A 21,264-nucleotide genomic window follows, 5' to 3' on the forward strand; every position below is an offset into this window, starting at 1 on the left:
ATGGCAGGAGGACGGCGGGGTCTCGTGGCTCCTCAGAACACCTTCCTGGAGAACATCGTCCGCCGGTCTAACGGTAAGCTGCGGTCCGGTCCGGTCCGGTCCGGTTCCGGGTTTATTCAGTGGAAACGTTCTGGTGGTTCTGGTCGGGTGGTCCTGCACGAGGCAGATCCCCGAGGTGAACCTGCACAGGTGCAGCTGGTGGAGGAGTGAAGCTGTTGTCATTATTTATACATTTATTTCCAAATATTTGAGAGTTTTTGGGAAAATGAAGGAAAAATTAGCTGCAGATGAAAAGAGAAAACAGAAACGCTGCAGGCTGGGAGACAACTTTCCCACATCATTAATATCAGCCGGATGTTTGTGAAACATTTCAAATCATTCTAAGTTCACACAGTTTAGAAAAGGTTTGCTGGTTTCACAGCCGTAAGTTTTGGAGCCAGAAACACGACACGGCGGTTCCACGGTTTCCATTAGAGACACGATAAATTGCGATTTTCCTTTGCTGGAAATTAATTTTCATACAAAATACATAAAAGCCTCTGCTCTATGTGTACAAGAGGAATAAAGAAGTTAAAACATGCCTCATCAAAAACATCCGTTGATCAGAAAAAATTATGCTGCTTTTTAATTTCGATATATCGTCACCCTAAATATTGCAATATTTCCGTACAAAAATGTTTTCTGACACCTAAAAGTCCATTTCTGCTCCCTGATGTCCGTAAACCAGGACGTCTGTCTGGAACGGGACGTCTCCGTCCTCGAACGTCCATGCATCTTCACGTTGCCAGTCAGTTCATCCACTAGAGGGCAGCGCTGAGTTCAGCCTTTACTTCCACGTTTCGACAGCGGTGTCTGAATGTCGACGTCTGTTCCATACATTGTGACCTACTTGGTCCTCACGCCATTTTCTAGGAATGTCTGAATGTCCAGAGAAAAAGTAGTGCGCTCAAAATTACCCACAATGCATCTTAAAAAGCATCAACGGTCACTAGACGGTCAGTAAAGACCTGTCCTGTGATATTTGTTTGCTCACCTGACCGATAGCGGCATCCCTCTGAGAAACTGTGGACGTGTCAGAAACTGACATACGATCAGAACATCGGATGGGATTTTAAATGATATGATGAAAACGAGGATGGATGTTAAAAATAATGTTTAACTACGATCAGATGGAAGTTCAGAGATGAACCCGCTTCTGTTGGAGACATTATGTCAACATATGAAATATCTTCAGTTGTACTGTTTCTCTTCTTCATTCCTTCTTTACCAGGAACAGACAGACACGCAGACAGACACGCAGACGGACACGCAGACGGACACGCAGACGGACACGCAGACGGACACGCAGACGGACACGCAGACAGACATGGAAGGATACAAGGCTAATAGTAACATTGTTGACAGCGATATATACTGTATATCATGATTTATGGTGTGTCCATAGACTGTATATAAAAGATGGGCGGAGCCTCCGTGACGTCACCTGTAGGTTTCTGAAGAGCTGAATTGAAGCTCGGTGGGCGGTTCCTACCATCTCCATCTTGGCAGGGACATGCGCGTCGTCTCGCCCAGAAAATACAAATATGGGCAAAGAGGTGGAGCTGAGAGGGGGGCTGTGAGCGTCATGGTGGATGATTGACATCGAGCGAACTCCGAGCTTTCTGTAGCTAAGAGCTAACAGAGCTAACCTGGAGATAATGGGAGCTAACCAGCTAACAGAGGTAAGCGGGCTAAAGCTAAGTCACGTTGTTAACCGGCTAAAAACCGCGGTTGTTCTACGTTCTTCTGACTTGAAGCGGGAGATCAGGTACCTGTCAATCAAAAGGACACACCCCTAAATATGCCGAACTTCGAGATTGAATTACTTTAAAACCTGATCTGTTAAACCTAAAATGTATATTTGTACCAGGCTGTAAACATGTTTATTTCTGCTGTAAACATGTTCATTCCTGCTGTAAACATGTTTATTCCTGCTGTAAACATGTTTATTCCTGCTATAAACATGTTTATTCCTGCTGTAAACATGTTTATTCCTGCTGTAAACAAGTTTATTTCTGCTGTAAACATGTTTATTCCTGCTGTAAACATGTTTATTCCTGCTATAAACATGTTTATTTCTGCTGTAAACATGTTTATTCCCGCTATAAACATGTTTATTCCTGCTGTAAACATGTTTATTTCTGCTGTGAAGTTGGTCTTTTTAACATGGGAGTCTATGGGGATTTGCTCTGTTTTGCAGCCTCTAGTGGATGAAGGGGGGACTGCAGGTTTATGCACTTCTGCATTGGCTTCACTTTTAACTGCCCATTTTGGGTATGTAGTAGTGCTGTGTATCGTCTACATTTTACTACAGTGGAATATGATGACTAAAAGTATTCAGAGATGCTGGGATTCTCCTCGCAGGGTTTTACAGTTGAACAGAAGTCAGGCTGAAGATGCAGGTTTTATCTGAATCCCTCTGACTGGACGAAGTTAACTGATGCCATAAATCTCCTTTAAACTTACAAACTGTTGATATTATAAAGTTATTTTTTTAAACTGAGCTTTAAATACATTTGATTGTTTAGTAAAATGAACAATAAAGTGATTTTATTGATACCAAATGACAGAAACAAAGATGGCAGTTAGCGGATGAAGTGACTGTGCGTGTTCTCTGCGAACATGGAGTTGCTTCATGTATGTCAGCAGACACTAAACTGCTTCTCCTTCCATTATAGGTTGATATATTTTTAATTAGTTACATTATTTATTGCAAAGGGATTAATGATTAATGATCATGTCTGTAACGAGTGGATGTAAACCTTTTAACATGTTCCATGAATAAATAAAGCAAACGGAAGCAGCTGGAATCCGTTTAGTCTGGGTTGTAACTGTTTGTAGAGCCCAACGATGGAGCTTTAACCTGCATTCAGCGTTCCCTGTGGCTTCTGGAATCTTCCTCAGCCCATCCAGGAGAGAATCAAACCTGCTTTCAATCCAAACCTCCCCTCCATCCAGCCTTGTCCCTAGTGTACAGAGATTCCTCTCAAGATCTGAATCTTCTGGTGACATTTAGCGACATGTTTCCAGCCTCTTGTCTCGAGGTGAAAATCTTCACCTACACTTCAGACGCGGGGATTGGAGCCCCAAACCATGCGTCTGTTTTCCCTGTGTGGCGCCTCACCGAGGGTTTCTCATTCGGAGAGAGATGGACCAGTCACTGTTTCCTGGGATCAGGTGTTGAAGCAGGGAAACATGTAAAACCTGCAGGATCCCGGGGCCTCCGAGGCCCCTTTCCATGTCCCAGGAGCGAATGTAAAGTCGCGAGCGGCGGGTCAACCTCAGAGAAAACCTCAGAGCAACATGGTGGCTCGCATTGCTTCTTCATGCTGCACTCCTCTTCTTAGACGTGCAGGAACGTAAACGGGCACCCCCTGCAGCCGCCGGTCCCTCAGGACTACCAGTACTGTTGTGTCCTCGGACAGGGCGTGAGGCCCGACTGCGGACCGGACTGTGGACCAGACTGCAAACCTGACTTCGGACCCGACTTCGGACCCGACTGCAGACTTGACTGCAGACTCGACTGAGGACCTGACTTTGCACCTGACTGTAGCACCGACTGCGGACCTGCGAACCTGACTTCGGACCCGAATGTAGACCCGACTGCAGACCTGACTGCAGACCCAACTGCAGACCTGACTGCAGACCCGACTGCGAACCTGACTTCGGACCTGACTGCAGACCCGACTGCAAACCTGACTTCGGACCCCACTGCAGACTCGACTGAGGACCTGACTTTGCACCTGACTGTAGCACCGACTGCGGACCTGCGGACCCAACTGCAGACCCGAATGTAGACCCGACTGCAGACCTGACTGCAGACCCAACTGCAGACCTGACTGCAGACCCGACTGCGAACCTGACTTCGGACCCCACTGCAGACCCCACTGCAGAGCTGACTGCGGACCCGACTGCGGACCAGACTGCAGACCCGACTGCAGACCCGACTGCGGACCTGCAGACCCAACTGCAGACCTGACTGCAGACCCGACTGCAGACCTGACTGCAGACCCAACTGCAGACCTGACTGCAGACCCGACTGCGAACCTGACTTCGGACCCCACTGCAGACCCCACTGCAGAGCTGACTGCGGACCCGACTGCGGACCAGACTGCAGACCCGACTGCAGACCCGACTGCGGACCTGCAGACCCGACTGCGGACCTGCGGACCTACAGACCCGACTGCAGACCTGACTGCAGACCCAACTGCGGACCTACAGACCCGACTGCAGACCTGACTGCAGACCCAACTGCAGACCTACAGACCTGGTTGCAGACCCGACTGCGAACCTGACTTTGCAACTGACTGTAGCACCGACTGCGGACCTGCGGACCCGACTGCGGACCTGACTGCGGACCCGACTGCAGAGCTGACTGCGGACCCGACTGCAGACCCGACTGCAGAGCTGACTGCGGACCCGACTGCAGACCCGACTGCGGACCCGACTGCAGACCCGACTGCGGACCCGACTGCAGACCCCACTGCAGACCCGACTGCAGAGCTGACTGCGGACCCGACTGCAGACCCGACTGCGGACCCGACTGCAGACCCGACTGCGGACCTGCAGACCCGGCTGCGGACACCACTGCAGACCCCACTGCAGAGCTGACTGCGGACCCGACTGCAGACCCGACTGCGGACCCGACTGCAGACCCGACTGCGGACCTGCAGACCCGACTGCGGACCTGCGGACCCGACTGCGGACCCGACTGCAGACCCGACTGCGGACCTGCAGACCCGACTGCGGACCTGCGGACCCGACTGCGGACCCGACTGCCGACCTGCAGACCCTACTGCAGACCTGACTGCAGACCCAACTGCAGACCCAACTGCAGACCTGCAGACCTGACTGCGAACCTGACTTTGCACCTGACTGTAGCACCGACTGCGGACCTGCAGACCTGGCTGCAGACCCGACTGCAGACCCGACTGCGGACCCGAGGACCCGACTGCAGACCCGCCTGCGGACCTGCAGACCCGACTGCAGACCCGACTGCGGACCTGCGGACCCGACTGCAGACCCGACTGCAGACCCGACTGCGGACCTGCAGACCTGGCTGCAGACCCGACTGCGAACCTGACTTTGCACCTGACTGTAGCACCGACTGCGGACCTGCGGACCCGACTGCAGACCCGACTGCGGACCTGCGGACCCGACTGCAGACCCGACTGCGGACCTGCGGACCCGACTGCGGACCCAACTGCAGACCCAACTGCGAACCTGCGGACCCGACTGCCGACCTGCAGATCCGACTGCAGACTCGACTGAGGACCTGACTTCGGACCCCGACTGTGGCACCGACTGCAGACCCGACTGCAGAGCTGACTGCGGACCCGACTGCAGACCCGACTGCAGACCCGACTGCGGACCTGCGGACCCGACTGCAGACCCGACTGCGGACCTGCGGACCCGACTGTGGACCCGACTGCAGACCCGACTGCGGACCTGCGGACCCGACTGTGGACCCGACTGCAGACCCGACTGCGGACCTGCGGACCCGACTGCAGACCGGACTGCAGACCCAACTGCAGACCCGACTGCGGACCCGAGGACCCGACTGCGGACCTGCGGACCCGACTGCAGACCCGGCTGCGGACCCGACTGCAGACCCGACTGCAGACCTGACTGCAAACCCAACTGCGGACCTGCAGACCTGACTGCAGACCCAACTGCGGACCTGCAGACCTGACTGCAGACCCAACTGCGGACCTGCAGACCTGACTGCAGACTCGACTGCGGACCTGCAGACCTGACTGCAGACCCAACTGCGGACCTGCAGACCTGACTGCAGACCCAACTGCGGACCTGCAGACCTGACTGCAGACCCAACTGCAGACCTACAGACCTGGTTGCAGACCCGACTGCGGACCTGCGGACCCGACTGCGGACCTGACTGCGGACCCGACTGCAGACCCGACTGCGGACCTGCAGACCCGACTGCGGACCCGACTGCAGACCCAACTGCAGACCAAACTGCGAACCTGCCGACCCGACTGCGGACCTGCAGACCCGACTGCGGACCCGACTGCGGACCCGACTGCAGACCCGACTGCAGACCCGACTGCAGACCCGACTGCGGACCCGACTGCAGACCCGACTGCAGACCCGACTGCGGACCCGACTGCAGACCCGACTGCAGACCCGACTGCGGACCTGCAGACCCGACTGCGGACCTGCAGACCCGACTGCGGACCTGCAGACCCGACTGCGGACCTGACTGCAGACCCGGCTGCGGACCCGACTGCAGACCCAACTGCAGAGCTGACTGCGGACCCGACTGCAGACCCGACTGCAGACTCGACTGAGGACCTGACTTCGGACCCCACTGCAGAGCTGACTGCGGACCCGACTGCAGACCCGACTGCGGACCTGCAGACCCGACTGCGGACCTGCAGACCCGACTGCAGACCCGACTGCGGACCTGCAGACCCGACTGCGGACCCGACTGCGGACCCGACTGCCGACCTGCAGACCCTACTGCAGACCTGACTGCAGACCCAACTGCAGACCCAACTGCAGACCTGCAGACCTGACTGCGAACCTGACTTTGCACCTGACTGTAGCACCGACTGCGGACCTGCGGACCCGACTGCAGACCCGACTGCGGACCTGCGGACCCGACTGCGGACCCAACTGCAGACCCAACTGCGAACCTGCGGACCCGACTGCCGACCTGCAGATCCGACTGCAGACCCAACTGCCGACCTGCAGACCTGACTGCAGACTCGACTGAGGACCTGACTTCGGACCCCGACTGTGGCACCGACTGCAGACCCGACTGCAGAGCTGACTGCGGACCCGACTGCGGACCCGACTGCGGACCTGCGGACCCGACTGCAGACCCGACTGCGGACCTGCGGACCCGACTGCAGACCCGACTGCGGACCCGACTGCAGACCCGACTGCAGACCTGACTGCAAACCCAACTGCGGACCTGCAGACCTGACTGCAGACCCAACTGCGGACCTGCAGACCCGACTGCAGACCTGACTGCAGACCCAACTGCAGACCTGCAGACCTGGTTGCAGACCCGACTGCGAACCTGACTTTGCAACTGACTGTAGCACCGACTGCGGACCTGCGGACCCGACTGCGGACCTGACTGCGGACCCGACTGCAGACCCGACTGCGGACCTGCAGACCCGACTGCGGACCCGACTGCAGACCCAACTGCAGACCAAACTGCGAACCTGCCGACCCGACTGCGGACCCGACTGCGGACCTGCAGACCCGACTGCGGACCCGACTGCGGACCTGCAGACCCGACTGCGGACCCGACTGCGGACCCGACTGCGGACCTGCAGACCCGACTGCGGACCCGACTGCAGACCAAACTGCAGACCAAACTGCGAACCTGCGGACCCGACTGCCGACCTGCAGACCTGACTGCAGACCCGACTGCAGACCCGACTGCAGACCCGACTGCAGACCCGACTGCAGACCTGACTGCAGACCCAACTGCAGACCTGACTGCAGACCCAACTGCAGACCTAACTGCAGACCCAACTGCGGACCCGACTGCGGACCCGACTGCAGACCAAACTGCGAACCTGCGGACCCGACTGCCGACCTGCAGACCTGACTGCAGACCCGACTGCAGACCCGACTGCAGACCCAACTGCAGACCTGACTGCAGACCCAACTGCAGACCTGACTGCAGACCCAACTGCAGACCTGCAGACCTGACTGCAGACCCGACTGCAGACTCAACTGCAGACCTGCAGACCTGACTGCAGACCCGACTGCAGACCCAACTGCAGACCTGCAGACCTGACTGCAGACCCGACTGCAGACCTGACTGCAGACCAGCAGATCTGACTGCAGACCCAACTGCAGACCAGCAGACCTGACTGCAGACCAGCAGACCTGACTGCAGACCCAACTGCAGACCTGACTGCAGACCAGCAGATCTGACTGCAGACCCAACTGCAGACCAGCAGACCTGACTGCAGACCCAACTGCAGACCTGCAGACCCGACTGCAGACCCGACTGCGAACCTGACTTCGGACCCGACTGCAGACTCAACTGCAGACCTGCAGACCTGACTGCAGACCTGACTGCAGACCCGACTGCAGACCCGACTGCGAACCTGACTTCGGACCCGACTGCAGACTCAACTGCAGACCTGCAGACCTGACTGCAGACCCAACTGCAGACCTGCAGACCTGACTGCAGACTCGACTGAGGACCTGACTTCGGACCCCGACTGCGGACCCGACTGCGGACCCGACTGCGGACCTGCGGACCCGACTGCAGACCCGACTGCGGACCTGCGGACCCGACTGCAGACCCGACTGCGGACCTGCGGACCCGACTGCAGACCCGACTGCGGACCTGCGGACCCGACTGCAGACCCGACTGCGGATCTGCGGACCCGACTGCAGACCCGACTGCGGACCTGCGGACCCGACTGCAGACCCGACTGCGGACCTGCGGACCCGACTGCAGACCCGACTGCGGATCTGCGGACCCGACTGCAGACCCGACTGCGGACCTGCGGACCCGACTGCAGACCCGACTGCGGACCTGCAGACCCGACTGCGGACCTGCGGACCCGACTGCAGACCCGACTGCGGACCTGCGGACCCGACTGCAGACCCGACTGCAGACCCGACTGCAGACCCGACTGCAGACCCGACTGCGGACCTGCAGACCCGACTGCGGACCTGCGGACCCGACTGCAGACCCGGCTGCGGACCCGACTGCAGACCCGACTGCAGACCTGACTGCAAACCCAACTGCGGACCTGCAGACCTGACTGCAGACCCAACTGCGGACCTGCAGACCTGACTGCAGACCCAACTGCGGACCTGCAGACCCGACTGCAGACCTGACTGCAGACCCAACTGCAGACCTGCAGACCTGGTTGCAGACCCGACTGCGAACCTGACTTTGCAACTGACTGTAGCACCGACTGCGGACCTGCGGACCCGACTGCGGACCTGACTGCGGACCCGACTGCAGACCCGACTGCGGACCTGCAGACCCGACTGCGGACCCGACTGCAGACCCAACTGCAGACCAAACTGCGAACCTGCCGACCCGACTGCGGACCTGCAGACCCGACTGCGGACCCGACTGCGGACCTGCAGACCCGACTGCGGACCCGACTGCGGACCCGACTGCAGACCCGACTGCAGACCCGACTGCGGACCCGACTGCAGACCAAACTGCGAACCTGCGGACCCGACTGCCGACCTGCAGACCTGACTGCAGACCCGACTGCAGACCCAACTGCAGACCAGCAGACCTGACTGCAGACCCGACTGCAGACCCGACTGCAGACCCAACTGCAGACCAGCAGACCCGACTGCAGACCTGACTGCAGACCCGACTGCAGACCTGCAGACCTGACTGCAGACCCGACTGCAGACCAGCAGACCCGACTGCAGACCCGACTGCAGACCTGACTGCAGACCCAACTGCAGACCAGCAGACCCGACTGCAGACCTGACTGCAGACCCGACTGCAGACCTGCAGACCCGACTGCAGACCCAACTGCAGACCTGCAGACCCGACTGCAGACCCAACTGCAGACCAGCAGACCTGACTGCAGACCCATCTGCAGACCTGCAGACCCGACTGCAGACCCGACTGCGGACCTGCAGACCCGACTGCGGACCTGCGAACCTGACTGCAGACCCGACTGCGAACCTGACTTCGGACCCGACTGCAGACCCGACTGCAGACTCGACTGCAGACCTGACTTCGGACCCCGACTGTGGCACCGACTGCGGACCCGACTGCAGACTCACCTGCGGACCCGACTGCAGACCCGACCGCGGACCTGCGGACCCGACTGCAGACCCGACTGCGGACCTGCGGACCCGACTGCAGACCCAACTGCGGACCTGCGGACCCGACTGCAGACCCGACTGCGGACTTGCGGACCCGACTGCAGACCCAACTGCGGACCTGCGGACCCGACTGCAGACCCAACTGCGGACCCGACTGCAGACCCGACTGCGGACCTGCAGACCTGGCTGCAGACCAGCAGACCCGACTGCAGACCCGACTGCAGACCCGACTGCAGACCCGACTGCGGACCTGCGGACCCGACTGCAGACCCAACTGCGGACCCGACTGCAGACCCGACTGCGGACCTGCAGACCCGACTGCAGACCAGCAGACCCGACTGCAGACCCGACTGCGGACCCGACTGCAGACCCGACTGCGGACCTGCAGACCTGGCTGCAGACCCGACTGCGAACCTGACTTTGCACCTGACTGTAGCACCGACTGCGGACCTGCGGACCCAACTGCAGACCCAACTGCGAACCTGTGGACCCGACTGCGGACCCGACTGCAGACCAAACTGCCGACCTGCAGACCCGACTGCAGACCCGACTGCGGACCTGCAGACCCGACTGCAGACCCGACTGCGGACCTGACTTTGCACCTGACTGTAGCACCGACTGCGGACCTGACTTTGCACCCGACTGCAGACCCGACTGCGGACCTGCAGACCCGACTGCGGACCCGACTGCAGACCCAACTGCGAACTTGCGGACCCGACTGCGGACCTGCTAGCAGAGTAAAAGATTTGAACAAAGGTTCTTCTGCTCAGATACGAACTTTGTGCTGGGAAATGCTCAGATCGTGGACTGGCCCATCGTCTACAGCAACGATGGATTCTGCAAACTGTCCGGTTACCATCGAGCGGAGGTCATGCAGAAGAGCAGCACCTGCAGGTAGCCCCCCAGCCCCCACATCGTATCGTCTGCACGCAACATGAGCCGCAGACTTTGTTTGTCTTGCAGCTTCCTGTACGGCGAGCTGACAGACAAGGAGATGAGCGAGAAGGTTCGACAGACCTTTGAGAACTACGAGATGAACTCCTTCGAGATCTTGATGTACAAGAAAAACCGTAAGTAGAGTCCACGAGCTGAGGGAAAGGGTTAAAAAGGCGAAGGATGAGGCGTCAGCAGGGGGATCAGATGCACCCTGCCGGTCCACGTCAGAGAGAAACACGGCAGTGTTGATGGTAGACCTACGGTTCCCCTCCATAAACAACTCATCTCGTCATGCTTTACGACTCTGAACGAAAAGTTCCCGTAGATGCTTCAGGTCAGGGAGAAGGGTTGTTGCTGCAGGAGCGGGATGAGTCGTACATCAGCATCGTATGAAAGCGGATTTTTTCCCGCCTGCTGACTGCCCTCCTGTTCCCGCTGCAGGGATGCCGGTCTGGTTCTTCGTAAAGATTGCTCCAATCAGGAACGAGCAGGACAAGGTCGTCCTGTTTCTCTGCACCTTCAGCGACATCACAGCCTTCAAGCAGCCAATAGAAGACGACTCATCCAGAGGTAAGTCACGGCTGCTTGGTGGGGGGAGCAAAAACGAGGCCAGGTCCACCTTCTGGGAGCTGGAATTCAGCTCGCTCTGCTTGCCTTCGTTTGACCCAAATATGGTGCTGCTTGTCTTTTCCTGCCGGCGAAGCCGGCGTGGTTCTTCCTGACCAGCATGACGAAAGCCAGACTTTCAGGCCAAAGAAAGCTCCGGTTTTCCCTGGAAGTCCGGAAACGTTTAGTTCTGCTGTGTTTGTCAGAGCTATTTCAGGCGAACGCCGCTGCAGTGGAGATTAAACGCGGCTGTTTATGGAAGTGTTTAACCTGCTGACGGGGGTTTCATCGGCAGGTTGGGGCAAGTTTGCCCGTCTGACCCGAGCTTTGACCAGCAGTCGTGGAGTCCTTCAGCAGCTCGCTCCCACAGTCCATAAAGGAGAGAACGTCCACAAACACTCGCGGCTTGCTGAGGTGAGATGTTTCATTCAAGTTGTAATACAATTTTCCTATTTAATTTCAATTTGAACAAATCATTTCATGTCATGTCATTTAATCTTGACATGAAACTGAAGCGGGCTCCTGTGGACCCGGGGAAGGGCCGTAAGGGTCGGGTGCAGTGTGAGCTGGGCGGCGGCTGAAGGTGCAGACCCTGGCAGTCCCATCCTCGGCTACAGCAGCTAGCTTTGAGGACGAGGTTCTGGTTCGGGCTCTGAAACCACTATCCCGGAGAAGGGCTGGACCTTCTTCCACTCTGGAGTTGCTCCTGGTCTGAGGCGCCGAGCGCTCGTGGCCGTATTCGTAGAAGCGCCCCGGCTTTGTGCCTTCCGGTTGAGTTTACCCTGGTGGACCAGAGGGTAGCCCGCCCTCCATCCGGAGGTCCTGATGGTTGTTGATTGTGCTCATGCACCGAACAGCAGCCTGGAGGACCCAGCCTTTCCTCCCTCCACACTGCAGACACAAACCAACCGGTTTTAGGTTGCCGCTCTGCAGCGATGAAACACAAGTGGAACTTATGTGGCCCATGGATCAGCGGTTCGTCTGCGCTGTGAATGTTTACACGTCGTGGTCGGTAGCAAGATGAAAATGTCCTATAAACCTTTTCTGCAACTGTATAAACACATCTGTGAATCGGTGATAACCAACAATCCAGGCATTTTAATGGTGGTGACTTCAACGTTGGTCTCCAACAGAACAAGATAAGAAACACAATTAGAGATGTAATAGAAACCCGTGGGGATGAAACCATAAGGTGCTTCATGAAGTACAACTCAGAACATAAATACTTCTCCTATAAGGTCAGAGACAACCAGAGGGAAAAGGACAGGAATCATGTCAGCAGCTGGGATTAACGGGAGGCAAGTTCCCGAACACGATGCCGGCCCGGCTTATTCCTGCATGACTGAAATGGTTCCAGTCAGTTTACAGATTATGATTCTGTATTCTTATCGAATTGATGATTAATAATTTCATTTCATCTCAAATAAAATAATGATGATTATGGTGAAATCTCATGAGTGGAGCTAAAGAGACTAGCTGCAGAGCTTGGTTCTTCCTCCTTCAGGATGCAACCTGATCAAGAGACCTGATAGTCAGGAGGTAGGCTCTTATCAGCGCATCACTGCTCTGGAGGTTTCCCCATTCCAGCTGGGACTGGTCCTCTGGTGGGGTAGCATGCTCCGCTCTGCTCCCAGCCTGGTTTGCAGATGTCGTCTCTCAGTTTTACTGGAATAAATCTCTGACGATCTGGCGTTTCAGCTCTTTGTTTCCATGTTTAGATGCAGACCCTGCTTTGTGTTTCAGGTTCTCCAGCTGGGCTCAGACATCTTGCCTCAGTACAAACAGGAAACCCCAAAGACCCCCCCCCACATCGTCCTGCACTACTGCCTCTTCAAGACCACCTGGGACTGGGTCATCCTCATCCTCACCGTCTACACGGCCATCATGGTGCCCTACAACGTCTCCTTCAAGACCAAGCAGAACAACGTCACCTGGCTGGTGGTGGACAGCATCGTGGACGTCATCTTCCTGGTGGACATCGTCCTCAACTTCCACACCACTTTCGTTGGTCCGGCTGGGGAGGTGATCTCTGACCCCAAACTCATCCGCATGAACTACGTGAAGACCTGGTTCGTCATCGACCTGCTGTCCTGCCTGCCCTATGATGTCATCAATGCCTTTGACAACGTGGATGAGGTCAGTGGACTTCATTTGTCTTATAAGAGACAGAAAGGCGTCTTTACCGAGCCGAGAGCTGCAGGGTGCTTCTGCTTTTCTTCACAGCTCCTCCGTCAGGTGGAGTTTTGCTCTGTGAAGCGTGTTTCAGAGCCGTGCAGACCTGCCGCTTGTCATGCGTGTTCGGAGAGGGAATGGATGGCAGCGGCGTGGTCTCCATGTCGACAACCAGCAAACTGCTGTGTGATGAACTGGAAACTGAAATGGGAACAAAAACTGATGATTCTGTTAGAATAGAAAGATGAAAACAGTGTGAAGACAAAATCAAAGGTTTCCAAATCCAGGCCTGGAGCTGGATCTAGATGCACCTGCCTTCCACCACACCTGGATCAGTAAAACATCTGGCTACCAGGCATCTGCAGAGATGGATGGAGGGAACTCATACATCTCATTCAGGTGTGTTGGAGAAGACGTGCACCTTAAACCTGCAGGATGGTAGATCTCCAGGGCCGGACCTCCAGACAGCAGCTGATGTTCTGGTCTGACATCCATCTTATATGGATCCACTATCAGATTTCAGATCCATTGATAATGAATCCACAGTGTCTCGGCTACATTGTGGTGTTTGTTTCATGTTTGTTCTCTTGGAGTGATGAAAAGTTCCGGTTCTGGATGGTAGTATCCAGAATGTTGTTCCTGGTCTGGATGGTAGTATCCAGAATGTTGTTCCTGTTCTGGATGATAGTATCCAGAATGTTGTTCCTGGTCTGGATGGTGGTATCCAGAACGTTGATCCTGTTCTGGATGGTAGTATCCAGGACGTTGTTCCTGTTCTGGATGGTAGTATCCAGGACGTTGTTCCTGTTCTGGATGGTAGTATCCAGGAAGATGTTCCTGTTCTGGATGGTAGTATCCAGAACGTTGTTCCTGTTCTGGATGGTAGTATCCAGGACGTTGTTCCTGTTCTGGATGGTAGTATCCAGGAAGATGTTCCTGTTCTGGATGGTAGTATCCAGGAAGATGTTCCTGTTCTGGATGGTAGTATCCAGAACGTTGTTCCTGTTCTGGATGGTAGTATCCAGGACGTTGTTCCTGTTCTGGATGTAATATCCAGGAAGATGTTCCTGTTCTGGATGGTAGTATCCAGAACGTTGTTCCTGTTCTGGATGGTAGTATCCAGAATGTTGTTCCTGTTCTGGATGGTAGTATCCAGAATGTTGTTCCTGTTCTGGATGGTAGTATCCAGTATGTTGTTCCTGTTCTGGATGGTAGTATCCAGAATGTTGTTCCTGTTCTGGATGGTAGTATCCAGGAAGATGTTCCTGTTCTGGATGGTAGTATCCAGAATGTTGTTCCTGGTCTGGATGGTAGTATCCAGAATGTTGTTCCTGGTCTGGATGATAGTATCCAGAATGTTGTTCCTGGTCTGGATGGTAGTATCCAGGATGTTGTTCCTGTTCTGGATGGTAGTATCCAGAATGTTGTTCCTGTTCTGGATGGTAGTATCCAGGATGTTGTTCCTGTTCTGGATGGTAGTATCCAGAATGTAGTTCCTGTTCTGAATGGTAGTATCCAGAATGTTGTTCCTGTTCTGGATGATAGTATCCAGAATGTTTTTCCGGTTCTGGATGGTAGTATCCAGAATGTTGTTCCTGGTCTGGATGGTGGTATCCAGAACGTTGTTCCTGTTCTGGATGGTAGAATCCAGAATGTTGTTCCTGTTCTGGATGGTAGTATCCAGAATGTTGTTCCTGTTCTGGGTGGTAGTATCCAGAATGTTGTTCCTGTTCTGGGTGGTAGTATCCAGAATGTTGTTCCCGTTCTGGATGGTAGTATCCAGGAAGATGTTCCTGTTCTGGATGGTAGTATCCAGGAAGTTGTTCCTGTTCTGGATGGTAGTATCCAGGAAGTTGTTCCTGTTCTGGATGGTAGTATCCAGAATGTTGTTCCTGTTCTGGATGGTAGTATCCAGAATGTTGTTCCAGTTCTGGGTGGTAGTATCCAGAACGTTGTTCCCGTTCTGGGTGGTAGTATCCAGAATGTTGTTCCCGTTCTGGGTGGTAGTATCCAGAATGTTGTTCCTGTTCTGGATGGTAGTATCCAGAATGTTGTTCCTGTTCTGGATGGTAGTATCCAGAATGTTGTTTCTGTTCTGGATGGTAGTATCCAGAATGTTGTTCCCGTTCTGGGTGGTAGTATCCAGAATGTTGTTCCTGTTCTGGATGGTAGTATCCAGAATGTTGTTCCCGTTCTGGATGGTAGTATTCAGGAAGATGTTCCTGTTCTGGATGGTAGTATCCAGAATGTTGTTCCTGTTCTGGATGGTAGTATCCAGAATGTTGTTCCTGTTCTGGGTGGTAGTATCCAGAATGTTGTTCCCGTTCTGGATGGTAGTATCCAGGAAGATGTTCCTGTTCTGGATGGTAGTATCCAGAATGTTGTTCCTGTTCTGGATGGTAGTATCCAGAATGTTGTTCCTGTTCTGGATGGTAGTATCCAGGAAGATGTTCCTGTTCTGGATGGTAGTATCCAGGAAGATGTTCCTGTTCTGGATGGTAGTATCCAGGAAGTTGTTCCTGTTCTGGATGGTAGTATCCAGGAAGTTGTTCCTGTTCTGGATGGTAGTATCTAGGAAGTTGTTCCTGTTCTGGATGGTAGTATAATGATAACAACAATTCAGTACAGTGGAAAAAAAAAAGATAAACCTGCAGGATGGTAGATCTCCAGGGCCGGACCTCCAGACAGAAGCTGATGTTCTGGTCTGACATCCATCTTATATGGATCCACTATCAGATTCCAGATCCATTGGTAATGAATCCACAGTGTCTCGGCTACATTGTGGTGTTTGTTGCATGTTTGTTCTCTTGGAGTGATGAAAAGTTCCGGTTCTGGATGGTAGTATCCAGAATGTTGTTCCTGTTCTGGATGGTAGTATCCAGGAAGTTGTTCCTGTTCTGGATGGTAGTATTATGATAATAACAATTCAGTACAGTGAAAAAAAAAAAGAAAATTGAGTAACTCGACGTATAATGTCACGTTAAGCTCATCTACCATTAATTTTGGACCAGTGTTGGACTGTTGGTTTGATTCTTGTTCGGATTGAGGTTTGTCTTTGCTAGGTCAAAATTCTAATAAAATAAAATTCTAATAAAATGGTGTATAGTTATTATAAGTTGGACTAATTTGGATCATAATAAATAAAGAATTATTTATAATGAATCAGACTTTAACTGGAAAGACTTTGAGAATATTATCTTGCAAAATTAAAGTGACATTTATTTTCATTTTATTTTAAAGTAACAACAAAGCAAGATTAACATTTTCCAACAGTATTGGCAGCAAATAATATTATCACTGTCCTTCTGCGGGTTTTAATAAAGAAAATTAAAATGTAAACCACGAGTGGCAACATTCTGAACATTTGACTGTTGAATGATCTAATCTGAACTATTTTTACATGTCTGTGTTGTTTGGTTTTCATGCTGCCATGTATTTACATGACCTGCAGTGGCCACGGTCTGTTTACAGAGGTGTGAAGCTGAAGACTATGCAGTGTGGTTGCACTATGTGGCTGATGGACAGTATTACCCTAAGTTAACCTTCACAACACATTAGTACTATGACATACTATGACAAGATGACACGTCTCACCAGTGCATAAGTTCTGCTAGTTTTAGGTTAAACCACAAGATCAAATAGATGAACATAAACAGATAAGGTTTGTGCTGGCAGTACTAGCAGTAAAAACAAAGAAAAATTTAAAATTCATCCAACAACTTTGTTTTATTCCAGAAAAATATTTAGATTTCAAATAACCCTCCCCAAAAAAAACAAAATCACAAGATTCAGTGCTCCAACAATTTCAGCTAACACTAAGAACTAGGGCTCCCACATTAGCAGCTAACGCTAAGACCTAGGGCTCTCACATTAACAGCTAACGCTAAGAACTAGGGCTCCCACATTAACAGCTAACACTAAGAACTAGGGCTCCTACATTAACAGCTAAGACCTAGAGCTCCTACATTAGCAGCTAACGCTAAGACCTAGGGCTCCCACATTAACAGCTAACACTAAGAACTAGGGCTCCTACATTAACAGCTAAGACCTAGAGCTCCTACATTAGCAGCTAACGATAAGTACTAGGGCTCCCACATTAACAGCTTAAGACCTAGGGCTCCCACATTAACAGCTAAGACCTAGGGCTCCTACATTAGCAGCTAATGCTAAGAACTAGGGCTCCTACATTAGCAACTAACAGTAAGACCTAGGACTCCCACATTAACAACTAACGCTAAGACCTAGGGCTCCCACATTAACAGCTAAGACCTAGGGCTCCTACATTAGCAGCTAACGCTAAGAACTAGGGCTCCTACATTAACAGCTAACGCTAAGAACTAGGACTCGTACATTAGCAGCTAACGCTAGGACCTAGGGCTCCCACATTAACAGCGAACGCTAAGAACTAGGGCTCTCACATTAACAGCTAAGACCTAGGGCTCCTACATTAGCAGCTAAAGCTAAGAACTAGGGCTCCTACATTAGCAGCTAACGCTAAGACCTAGGGCTCCCACATTAACAGCTAACACTAAGAACTAGGGCTCCTACATTAACAGCTAAGACCTAGAGCTCCTACATTAGCAGCTAACGCTAAGACCTAGGGCTCTCACATTAACAGCTAACACTAAGAACTAGGGCTCCCACATTAACAGCCTAACACTAAGACCTAGGGCTCCCACATTAACAGCTAAGACCTAGAGCTCCCACATTAACAGCTAATGCTAAGACCTAGGGCTCCCACATTAACAGCTAAGACCTAGAGCTCCCACATTAACAGCTAATGCTAAGACCTAGGGCTCCCACATTAACAGCTAAGACCTAGGGCTCCCACATTAACAGCTAAGACCTAGAGCTCCCACATTAACAGCTAATGCTAAGACCTAGGGCTCCCACATTAACAGCTAACGCTAAGAACTAGGGCTCCCACATTTGCAGCTCGTGCTAAGACCTAGGGCTCCAAGAATTTTTAGCTAACGCTAAGACCTAGGGCTCCCACATTAACAGCTAGCGTTAACACCTAGGGCCCCTACATTAGCAACTAACGCTAAGAACTAGGGCTCCCACATTAGCAGCTAACGCTAAGACCTAGGGCTCAAACATCAGCAGCTAGCACCAAGACCTAGGGCTAAAACATTAGCAGCTAGCGCTTAGACCTAGGGTTCTTATATTAACAGCTAACGTTAATGCAGTGGGCTCCCACATTAGTTGCTAATGCTAAGTAGAGAGAAGTTCAGCTATGCTCTACGTTTACATAAGTGTGCATTCCTCCCAACATAACATAAATCATGTTGTAATTTGTGTGTGGAAGACATGTTGCTGCAGTGCATTCTGGGAACATCCTGTTGATGGGCAGAGCTGTGACAATAAGAGAAACTTCGTGTGGCAGGTGCTGCATCAATGTTTCATAAACACATTCCAGACAAGTTTATACATCTTTCATACTGACTATATTTAAGAACAAGAGGGAAGGATGAGAAAGTCACAACTTAATTCAGTCAAGAATCATTGATCTGAATGTGAGGGTGAAACTAGTTCAGCATCATCTTCCTGCTCAGTCCATCATCCTACTGTCATCCTCTTCTGCATTTAAAGCCCATTTTTCCTGGTTTTTGCCTTCTTCATTCCATTTTAGCTTGTGCAGTTTGACCTTTCCTGACTGGCATTCCTGCTTGTTCTTGTTCCAGCTGTTGTACTCAGCTTGACGGACAAAGTAGCTAATCTTCTGAAGATGATCTGCATGAAACAGTTGTATGATTTCATGCATTCATTGTTTAGTTATTAACGTGTTCTGTCAGTCAGACAGGAACAACAGCTTGTTCATGCCTACTCAGGTTTTTTGTGACTGCAAATAAAATTAGGTTTTATATATATTTTTAAAAAAAACTCCTCCCTCACCCCCCCCTCCCATCTCCCCAGGGTAGGGCAGGTGGCTGTTCATCTCTCCAGATCGGGTTCTGTACCAGAGTCCTGGGAGTTTGAGGGTCCTACGCAGTATCTCAGCTGTTCCTAGGACTGATCTCTTCTGGACGGAGATGTCTGATGTTTCAACAGGTATCTGTTGGGGCCACGTCTCCAGAGTGGGGGACACGGCCCCCAGTGCTCCCATCACTATGGGTACTACTGCTGCTTTCACCCTCCAGGCCTTCTCCAGGTCTTCCTTGAGGCCTTGGTACTTCTCCACTTTCTCCTTTTTCCTGATATTTCCATCATTGGGGATGGATCCATCGATCCCTACGGCTTTCCTCTGCTGCTTCTCCATGATCACTATGTCCGCTTGGTTGGCCACCACCATTTTATCTGTCTGGATCTGGAAGTCCCAGAGGATCTTAGCCCTCTCATTCTCCACCACCTTGGGGGGAGTTTCCCACTGGGACTTAAGGGTCTCCAGTCCATATTCTGGACAGATGTTCCTGTACACTATGCCGGCTACTTGGTTATGGAGCTCCATGTATTCTTTGCCTGCCAGTATCTTGCACCCAGCTGTGAGGTGCTGGATTGTTTCAGGGCTCCTTTGCATAGTATGCACCTGGGATCCTGCCTGGTCTGGTAGATCTGGGCCTCGATGACTCTGGTGTTCAGGGCCTGCTCCTGTGCTGCCATGATTAGTGTCTCTTTGCTGTCCTCCAGTCCAGCCCTCTCCAGCCATTGATAGGACTTGTTTATATCGGCCACTTCGGTGATCTGCTGGTGGTACATCCCATGCAGGAGCTTTCCCTCCCATGATGGTTCTTCCATCTCTTGTTCCTCCAGACTCCATTGTCATTCGCTAAGTGCTTCATCCCTTGGTGCCCTCTTCCTGATGTATTCATGGAGCTTGGATGTTTCATCTTGGATAGTGGCCCTGATGCTCATTAGTCCCCGGCCCCTTCTTTGCTCTTAGTGTATAGTCGCTGGACACTGGACTTGGGGTGGAACCCTCCATGCATGGTGAGAAGCTTCCGTGTTTCGACATCCGTGTTCTGAGCTTCCTCCTTTAGCCAGCTTATTATCCCAGCAGGGTATCGGATCACTGGCAGAGCGTAGCTGTTAACTGCCTGGATCTTGTTCTTGCCATTGAGCTGACTTCTCAGTACTTGCCTCAGTCGCTGCAGGTATGTAGCTGTGGCAGCTTTCCTTGCAGCTTCTTCATGGTTACCATTCGCCTGTGGTATGCCCAGGTACTTGTAGCTTTCCTCCACATCTGTTATCCTGCCCTCTGGGAGTGCAATGCCCTCCGTATAGAGGGCATTTCTCTACATTTCTCATGCCCACATTTCTCCAGTCTGAATGACATTCCGATGTCCCTGCTGTAGATCCTGGTGGTGTGGATCAGTGAGTCGATGTCCCGCTCACTCTTAGCGTACAGCTTGATGTCATCCATGTACAGGAGGCGGCTGATGGTGGTTCCATTCCTGAGTCGGTATCCATATTGTATCCATATTGTTGATTAGTTGGCTGAGGGGGTTCAGACGTCTACAGAGCAGCAGCTGGGATAGGGTATCTCTTTGATATATGCCACATTTGATGGAGACATGCACTGTTGGCTTGAAGTTGGCCTCCAGGGTGGTCTGCCACAGCCTCATTGAGTTTGATCTTGTACAGCTTCAGACATTCCAGGATCCATGTGTGTGGCATTGAGTCGTAGGCCTTCTGGTAGTCAATCCAGGCGGTGCACAGGTTTGTCTGTCTGGTTTTGCAGTCTCGAGCGACTGTTCTGTCAACCAGTAGCTG

At 52.6% G+C, this 21,264-nt stretch overlaps 1 protein-coding gene across 1 annotated transcript in view; it reads left to right on the forward strand.

Annotated features, from left to right (window-relative positions):
- Positions 1–21,264, forward strand: part of LOC306774641 (voltage-gated delayed rectifier potassium channel KCNH1-like) — a gene marked incomplete at both ends in the record, with an annotated part of 36,258 nt that continues 14,994 nt past the window's right edge. Inside the window, 6 exons of the mRNA XM_079264781.1 lie at positions 1–73; positions 10,611–10,734; positions 10,804–10,910; positions 11,218–11,346; positions 11,678–11,796; positions 13,126–13,518. Of these exons, the coding sequence (XP_079120907.1) occupies positions 1–73; positions 10,611–10,734; positions 10,804–10,910; positions 11,218–11,346; positions 11,678–11,796; positions 13,126–13,518 (945 nt within the window). The remainder of the gene's footprint in view (positions 74–10,610; positions 10,735–10,803; positions 10,911–11,217; positions 11,347–11,677; positions 11,797–13,125; positions 13,519–21,264) is intronic.

The sequence above is a fragment of the Telmatherina bonti genome (assembly GCF_933228915.1).
Source record: "Telmatherina bonti genome assembly, chromosome: 3".
NCBI classification, from domain to species: Eukaryota; Metazoa; Chordata; class Actinopteri; order Atheriniformes; family Telmatherinidae; genus Telmatherina; species Telmatherina bonti.